This window comes from Perognathus longimembris, chromosome 3 (genome assembly GCF_023159225.1).
Source record: "Perognathus longimembris pacificus isolate PPM17 chromosome 3, ASM2315922v1, whole genome shotgun sequence".
In the NCBI taxonomy this organism is placed as follows: Eukaryota; Metazoa; Chordata; class Mammalia; order Rodentia; family Heteromyidae; genus Perognathus; species Perognathus longimembris.
In genome coordinates, this window is record NC_063163.1 from 92,071,960 (window position 1) to 92,081,213 (window position 9,254).

At 50.9% G+C, this 9,254-nt stretch overlaps 1 protein-coding gene across 1 annotated transcript in view; it reads left to right on the plus strand.

Annotated features, from left to right (window-relative positions):
* Positions 1-2,626, plus strand: part of LOC125349285 (SEC14-like protein 3) — an 11,760-nt gene extending 9,134 nt beyond the window's left edge. Inside the window, 3 exon segments of the mRNA XM_048343298.1 lie at positions 875-1,014; positions 1,101-1,270; positions 2,454-2,626. Coding sequence (XP_048199255.1) covers positions 875-1,014; positions 1,101-1,270; positions 2,454-2,575 — 432 coding nt within the window. The 3' untranslated portion in view covers positions 2,576-2,626.
* Positions 2,627-9,254: the final 6,628 nt, after the last annotated feature.

Genomic DNA, 9,254 nt, shown 5'->3' on the forward strand with positions numbered 1-9,254 from the left:
CCTTCTTCACTCATAGCTAGATCCCCACGTGTAGGGATGAGGTATTAAGCTGGCTAGCACAGGCCCTGCCCTGATTGGGCGGGGGGTGGGGCAGGAGGGCTCTGAACCACTGTGCAGGGAGATAAGAAATGGGGGGCTTGGGGGCTGGGAATATGGCCTAGTGGCAAGAGCGCTTGTCTCTTCTACATGAAGCCCTGGGTTCGATTCCCCAGCACCACATATATAGAAAATGGCCAGAAGGGGCGCTGTGGCTCAAGTGGTAGAGTGCTAGCCTTGAGCAAAAAGAAGCCAGGGACAGTGCTCGGGCCCTGAGTCCAAGGTACAGGACTGGCAAAAAAAAAAAAAAGAAAGAAAGAAAAAGAAAAAGAAAAAAGAAATGGGGGGCTTGGCTGAGTGTGGCTGGATCATGCCTGTAATCCTAGCTACTCAAGAGGCTGAGAGCTGAGGATTAGGGTTCAAAGCCAGTCTGAGCAGCAAAGTCATGGACTCTTATCTCCATTTAACTATAGAAAAGCTGGAAGTAGAGCTGTGGCTCAAGTGGTAGGGTGCTAGCCTTGAGCACAAAAGCTCAGGGACAGTGGCCCTGAGTTCAAGCTTCAGGACCAGCACAAGAGGGAGGGAGGGAGGGAGGGAGGGAGGGAGGGAGGGAATAGGGAGTATGGGAAATAGGGAGGGAGAGAAAGAAGGAGAGAGGAAAGGAAGGGAGGGAGGGAGAAAGGGAAGGAGGAAAGAAGGAAGGGAGGTTTTTGTTACAAAAGAATGGGCTGAGAATGTAAGTCCTGAGAGAGTCAGGGAAGGCTTTGGGGCCAGAAAGCAGGGCTGCAATCTTCCTGGAGCTGGGAAGCAGCGCCCACCCCCCATCTCACGTGTGCAGATCAACTATGGCGGGGAGATCCCCAAGTCCATGTACGTGCGGGACCAGGTGAAGACGCAGTATGAGCACTCGGTGCAGATCAGCCGGGGCTCCTCGCACCAGGTGGAATATGAGATCCTGTTTCCGGGCTGCGTCCTCAGGTGGGCAAGGCCACCTCCTACCCCATGCTGGGCCCTCGCCCTGGGGACACACCGGGCTGAGCAGCAGCCTGATGTTTCCCTTATAGGTGGCAGTTCTCCTCCGATGGGGCAGACATCGGCTTTGGGGTTTTCCTGAAGACCAAGATGGGGGAGCGGCAGAAGGCTGCGGAGATGACGGAGGTGTTGGCCAGCCAGCGCTACAATGCCCACATGGTGCCTGAGGACGGGTCCCTCACCTGCTCTGAGGCTGGTGTCTGTAAGTCTGTCTGGGATGGGTGTTCACTAGGAGCCATAGTTTAGAGAAAGAAACAAGTATCACACACACACACATATGGCTCAAGTTAGTGCCAGACATTTAGTCACACTCAGGTCTCTCTTACTAACACCTACTCTGCACAATGAACCAGAGATACACAGTCCCTGAAGTGAGTGAGAAACTGGGGCCACAGGCCACAAGCAAGGAGCGACAGAACAGGAAATTGAAGCCCCAAGAAATGAATCCATTTAAGCAGAGCCCCAAAGTGAAATGTGAGCCTGGGAGTCTCATGGCCCCTTCCACGTAGCTGCATCATGCTGGGAAAAATTCTGACCCATCTCAGGAGGGGTGTGTGTGTGTGTGTGTGTGTGTGTGTGTGTGTGTGTGTGTGTGTGTCTCATACTTGTAATCCCAGCTACTTGGGAGGTCAGGTTTGGGAAGGTTTTGGATCAATGTCACCTGAGGCAAAATTTAGCTAGCCCTCATCTCAACAGATAAATCCAGTGGGGTAGAATATGTCTGTCATCCCAGCAATGTGGGAGACGTAGCTAGGAGAGTTGTGCTCCAAGGTCAGCCCTGAGCCAAATGGCAAGACCCTGTCCCCTAAAAAAATAATAAAAAGAAATGTAAAAATCTGAAGTATAAAAAGGAGCTGGGGACATGACTCAAGTGACAGAGCACCTGACTAGCCAAGCATAAAGCCTTGTATTCAAAGTGAGCCTCAATTTACTCATCTATGACTCTTGTTCTTTGGGGTGGCAGTGGAGAGGCCAAGTGTGTTTGGCAGGGCTCACCCAGCACTTGCTTGGTCCAAAGGGCCTGAGAAGGCTCTAGAAGCCCCAACTGTCATTCTTGCACACCCATCATGAGAGAGCCTAGATGTAGAAACAATGGGACTTAAGTCCTATTGTCCTTATGGTCAGTTGATGCCACTTAAGCCTGTCCTGAGCCCGGGCCAGGAGGACCTCCATGTTTGTTTACAAGCTCAGCTGGGGGTGGCCATTCCCACAGGGAGGGCAGGGGCGTGGTGGGAACCTGAGCCCCTTGGGCACACAAAGGCAGTGGGAACCCAAGCCTGAACTGCCTCCAGCCTGGGGGGGGGGAGGCGGGGGGGGGGGGGGTGGATGGCAGGGAGGCAGAGAGTGGAAAGCCGGCCAAACACACCTTTCCATTTGCCTCCCAGATGTCCTGCGCTTTGACAACACCTATAGCTTCGTCCATGCCAAGAAGGTCAGCTTCACGGTCGAGGTGTTGCTTCCCGATGAGGGCATGCAGAAGTACGACGAGGAGCTCACCCCAATCTAGGTGGCACCCCTACAGAGACAGCCCCCCCGCCGCCCCCGGCTCTGTTCTCCAGTATACCCTACCTAGCTCCTCATTAGTTCTGCTGACGGTCATGCTATTCTGGGGGCGATCTATGGGGGAGGGTATCAGGGCTGAGGAGGAGGAAGCAGAAAGATCAGAGACCAGAGGTGGCTGTCACCAAAAACACAGAAATGGAAAACGAATCTCCTCGCTTTTGTCAGAAGCCTGTATCCTAAAGCATGCATGTGTGCTTCATTAATTCCTCCCCAATAAGCTGTGACCCACCTGTGTTGGAGATTGCCTTTTATTCACAAAATAAAAGCAAAGCAACTGCAGAGAAAAAAGAGAAACAAACAACAAACGAAAGAAACCCACAAACAACCTTCTTTTACTTTCATTGTATACCCCATGTCTACTTGTAGGGTTGAAAGGAAGATGAGAAAGGAGGCAGTGTGTGTGTGTGTGTGTGTGTGTGTGTGTGTGTGTGTGTGTGTGTGTGAGTGAGTGATGATTTCAGCACCTGGGACAGCGCAGAGCCAGGCTGGTGGGGTGAGGTGGAGCTCAGACCCAAGCCTAGATTTGGAAAGACATCAGGAAAGTGCCCTATCTAACTTGAGGTGCGGGGGAGTTTCTCCCCCCCCTCTCTCCCCCCCACCCCCTGCTCACGTCCTCCCCTTAGAGTTCAAATCTCCTGTCTTAGCAGTTGAGACTCAGCGCAATGACATCACATCTGGCTCCAGCTATTGCTTGACATAATAACAAAATAATCATCATCGCCAGCACACATAGGATTTTGTGAGTGTTCTCCATGTCACAGTCCTGGTGCTGAGGGCACCCACAGTGGAGTCATTTGTCACTTGTCCCAACTGCTCTATGAATGGGGAAACTGAGTCATAGGGAGGTAAAACTGCTCACTCAACATTACATAACTTTCAAGTAGCTGACCCAGGACCCAAGTTGCTTAATGTGTCTCATTCCTCCCAGAGACACTGCTCTGAAATGTCCTGTCCAGGCCCTACATTGACAAAGATGGGGGCCAGGAATGATTTACGTGTTCTCTCTCTTCCAGTAGAAGCATCCTGGGTGCCCCACCCCACTCCACATCCCAGTCTGTTTGTAGGTAGAGGAGGTGTAATGAGCCCAGTGGGCAGACAAAGCCATCATGTTTAAGCTGTTTGGCTGGAGAGACTCACAGCAGGACTGGGTAGGTCCAGAGAGCTCGGCAGGTTTCAGGAGGGAACAGTGGGGCTGGGCTGAGGGCTGAGCCCGCTGTGTCTGAGCCGGTCTGTGGGGAGGCCATGACTCCTGACTTGGCTACAGCTGGGAGCGAACACAGGTGGGCACAGACGGTTCTCCACCTCCTAGATGGGAAACTGAGCTCTCCAGCATACCAGCGACAGGGAGGCAGAGGTAGGAGGATCAAGGGCCGAGGCCAGTCCTGAAGGAAAACACAGACCCTATCTGAAAAACAAAGTCAAACCAAAAAACATGGGGCTGGGAATATGGCCTAGTGGTAGAGCGCTTGTCTCATATACATGAAGCCCTGGGTTCGATTCCTCAGCACCATATATATATATAGAAAAAAGGCCGGAAGTGGTGCTGTGGCTCAAGTGGAAGAGTGCTAGCCTTGAACAAAAAAGAAGCCAGGAACAGTGCTCACGCCCTGAGTTCAAACTCCAGGACTGGCAAAAACAAAAAACAAAAAAACACCAAACCAAAAAAAGTGGAGGGACTGCAGCAGGGTGTCTCAAATGGTCTTTATAGCAAAAACAATTCATCATCTGAAATTCAACTCAGCTTCTCTGTATTTCCTTTTTACTCAAACTAGAGATTCTCAGGATATCCAATATTCCTTTCCTAAGCTGACACCCCCTTCCTCCCGGCAAAAGGCAGTCCTTCGGAGGGGAAAGCGGTATGACTGGAAGTCCCCAGACCTCCAGCAGGGCCTGGGGTGCCCTTGATCTCTGCTCAGCTTCTCTCCCATTGTCACCCAGCATGAAGGCCTTACACTAAATGCGGTATGGCTGAAGGGTTTAGAATTGGCAAAACATGAACCCTAGAAAGCCAGAAGTGGAGGTGTGGCTCAAGTACTCCAGCGCCAGCCATGAGAAAGGAAAAATAAACAACAAAAAACAGACTTCAAGCCCCAGGACCCCCCCCACCCCCCCCACCACACACAACTCTTTGGCCACTGCAGTCACACCCCTGCCTATACCCAGGATGGGCAGAGCAGACAGCTCTCTGCCAAACACTTGTTCTGACCCAGGTGAGGAGGTCAAAGGTCAGGTGAGAGAGCAGATCCCTGAACACCAAAACCATTCCCAGTCAGTGCGGGTCTCTTTTCTACCTTTGTCTCTGTGCAATCAATTATATTTGTATCATAGAGCCAATCTGTACACATTACTGCCTGGGTAATGACCAAGTTCAAGGGAGATGACTATACTAGTAGCCAGGCCGGGGAGAAGCCAGACCTGGGCTCACTGTCAGCAGACCTGGCAGGCTGTTCCTCCCAGATCAGATGAACACCATCTCCACATGGGTGTGGACAGCCACAGTTCCACTTACTCAATGGTCCCAGAGACGCTCGTGGCACCCATTTCACAGATGGGTTAGTGGAGGCTCAGAGAGGTAGTTCCAGCTTCCATTCACAGGCACCAGCTGCAATCCTAACTTTGGGAGGCTTAGCCATTAAATGGGGGTGCATTCCCAGAGGGCCTCGAAACTGAGGCTAGAAGCGAGATGGCACAGCCATTCCTGGAAATGGGGGCTGGCATGCAGCCTGCACTCATCCCTCTTCTCTAGGCAATACTTAGGGGTCCCCAATGCTCTGTCTCCCTCCACAAACACACCAGCCCAGGACTTACCAGCCAGTACCTAGACAGCCAAGGGACTCACCTCCATTTCACCGGCCAGCCTGGAAGGCAAGCCTCAGACAGCTTCCCCCAGGGGAGGGCATGAGGGTAGATGCCCTTCGAATAGCCTTGAACCATCTCCACCTTAGGGGCCTTTGGTAAGCACCGTGACTCACCTCATTTACACACAGGCAGACGAGGCTGGTGAGTCCTGCTGTCCCTTGACTGTACCACGCTGTGACCTGCAGAGCTCACACCCCAAACTGCCAAACAAGGGCTTTTTGTATTTTTTAGATATCTTTAAAAGTTAATGACATCTAGGCAAGACTCCGTGTAAGCCCAATAGCCTCTCCCATAGCTTAGCATGCTCCTTTTCTAGGCAACTCTAGGCCCATTTAGTGAGGGCAGTAAATAATCAGCCTCCATCCCCTCACCTTGAGATGGCACTCCTTTGCGCAATTACAACCATATAAGGCAACAAGATCCCCTTAGAGTGACCTTCAGGCCTGGGCAGCTGCAGACCCCTTATCTACCATATGGGCAGCAGCCATAAATCCTAGCCCGCCATGATGAAGCCCCTAGTCTTCACCGAGGGCCCCGCCTCTAAGACCTCCTAGGTTAAATAGGTCACCCCAGACAATAGACGACATTTCTTCTCACTTCTCCCTAGTGAGAAGGGGTCTTGCTGGTCCCTTTGCTGGCAATAAACCTTTCCTTTGTTCTTTTGCACCGGGATGCCTGCGTGGCTTCTGGAAAAGTCTAATATATGCTACCACTCGGAGAGTAGGAGGAGAAAGAAAAGGAGAAAGAGAAGGAGGATGAGGAGTCAAGCGTGGTGATACACACCTGTAATCCCAGCTACACAAGAGGGGGAGGGGGCGGTCACAGCCCAAGGCCACCTGGAGAAAAAGGACAAGCAAAAAGGTGGTCTGGTTGACAAGCCATCACCTCAAGCTGCAGGTCTACCCCATGCCTGGCCCCAGCAGTGGTGAGGCCGCCCGGGGCCTGGCAGCCTGGTCTAGCAAATCTTGGAAGAAGCAAGGGACTCCAGGGAGATCAAGGACATTAGGAAGGGCAGGGAGGGGGGCTTGGCATCCCCCAAGCAGTCGGGGATCAAATCTCCTCCTCCTATGTCTCCAAAGCCAGCTCCTGCTGTGGGAGTGGGGGAGGGGGCAGTATGACTATCTCACCATGGGGAGACTCAGCTTAGGGGAGGACAGGAGGAAGAACTTCCCCCTCCCCCTCCCAAGGGAGCACCCTTACCAAGCAGCCAAGGGGTTCTCCCTTTGGGGGGGAGCTTAGTGAAACACATTCCCCCTCCCATCCCACCAAGCCTCCTTCAATTGGCCTAGAGGAGTCTGGGTAAGAGCAAGGCTCACCTGTCCTTCTCAACCCAACTGTGTTCCCGCCCCCACCAGCAGCGCCACCCCCTCTCCTGCTCCGAAGTCCTTGCTCATGGAGAAGGCTTCAAGGGTGCTACAGGGATTTGAACTCAGGACCTTGCACTTGCTAGGCAGGTGCAGAGTTCTACTGCTTGAACCACAATTCACAACTCTAGCCCCTTTTTATCTTGCTTGTTTTCTTTTCCTTTTTGTTCTTTCTTCCTTTCTTTTCTTTTTCTTTTTTGCCTGTTCTGAGACTTGAGTTCAGGGCCTGTGTTCTGTCCCTTAGTTTTTGTTGTGTTTTGTTTTTTTTTTCTCTCAAGGCTGGTGCTCTATATATACCCCTTGGGGCACAGCTCCACTTCTGGCTTTTTGATGGTTCAATGGAGATTAAAGTCTTAGACCTTCTTGCCCTGGCTGGCTTTAAACTTTGTATCTCAGCCTCCTGAGGAGCTAGGATTACAGATGTGAGCCACCAGTACCTGTCTAGGAATTCTATTTATTAGAGGAGGAAGTTACGGTTTTGAGGCAGCGTCTCCCTATGAAGTCCCAGTTGGCCTCAAACTCTCAATCTTTGTGTCTCTACCTCCTGAATTCTGGGGATATAGATGTGTACCACCATGCCCAGCCTTTTTTCACTCTTTTTTTTTTTTGCAATACTGGAATTTGAACCCAAGACCTTTTGGTTGCCAGATGGGCACTCTACCACTTGAGCCCTGCCTCCAGGCCTCTTTGCTTTCATTTGCTTTGCATAGGTTCTCATGCTTTTGTCCACTCCAGCCTCAGATGGAGAGCCTCCTACTTCTGCTTCCAGAGTTAGCTGGGATTACAGACATGTACTACCATACCCAGTCCTCCACTTCTTTTTCTTTTTTCTTTATGTTGGTCATGGGGCTTGAACTCAGGGCCTGGGCACTGTCCCTGAGTTTTCTTTCGCTCAAGGCTAGTGTTCTACTACTTTGAGCCACAGCTCCACTTCCAGTTTTCTGGTGGCTAATAGGAGATAAGAGTCTCATGGACTGTTCCTGCCCGACTGGCTCCAAACCACTATCCTCAGATCTCAGTCCTCCCCCCAAGGGGCTAGGATTAAAGGCATGAACCATCTTCACTGACTTTCTTGAAAGATCAGCTGTGACCCTTGTTCTGAATTTTACACATTAAGCAAGATTGTGTGTGTGTGTGTGTGTGTGTGTGTGTGTGTGTGTGTGTGTGTGTGTGTGTGTAGGGGGGGAAGCTACAGTATCTTGGACTGCCAGAGCTTGATAAACCCAGCACCATGGCGCCCACTCCTGCCCAGGTGCTGCAAGAACAGCTTCATTCCTACAGGCCAACAGGCAACAGAAGCCCCTCAGGGACTGTGCCATGCAGGAGACCTTAGACCTGAGGCAGCAGTGGCCAGCAGAATGGTGCCAAGGGTCTGGAAGGGCTTCAAGCCTCACCTTGGCATTCATCCTGTCCCCTACCTGGCTGCGTGGCTCTGTGCCCCAGGGTTGATGAGTGCTCAGCCCCTCTGAGTCCCTTCATTGGGGAAAACAAAAGATTTGCTCGTTTCCAGGCTGGGAATATGACCGAGTGGCAAGAGTGCTTGCCTCGTATACATGAAGCACTGGGTTCGATTCCCTAGCACCACGTATATAGAAAACGGCCAGAAGGGCCAGAAGTGGCTCAAGTGGCAGTGCTAGCCTTGAGCAAAAAGAAGCCAGTGCTCAGGCCCTGAGTCCAAGCCTCAGGACTGGCAAAAAAAAAAAAAAAATTGCTTGTTTCCACATAACACAGAATGGCTACCCGTGACTATTAAAGCATTAATTATATGAACAAATGAATTTAAAATAACAGAAATAACAGTTGCTCTCAGAAACAGCCTCTTATAAGATAAGCTGGCTACCAGGACACAAGGAAAAGGAAGAAATCGCTTCACTTGTAATTTTTTTGCAGGGAGTAGGCCTCACATGGCAATCCTCCAACCTATGGTCTTGCAGGCAGCTGGGATTACATAAATGTACCACCGTCCCTGGCTTAGGGAAGCTTCCTACCCTTGAGGTCTTGGCTGGCATTGAATTTGTGATCCTTTTGGCCTCTGCCTCCCAAGTAGTTTGGGTTTCATGCATGAGCTACCCTACCCCTGCCATGTCTACTTTTGCCTAATAAAAGTAGGGGAAAATCATGTCAGATTTGGAGCCAGTAACATCTTTTCCCAAAAGCAGTCTTAGCATTCCTCTTGTATTTTTTTTGTTTATGAACCTAGGTATGATTTAATAAGGAACTCTGAAAATAGGCTTCAAAAAGCATTAGTTCATAAGAACTTCAGGAAGGTGTGGCAGCAGCTCCCGGAGGGTAGTGAGGTAAACTCTTGTTACTCAGAATGACTGAATTTGCTCGAATATGAGGATTTTATTAGTGCTACAAATGGGAGAGTCTTGAAAAATATAACTGGGATAAAGCCAA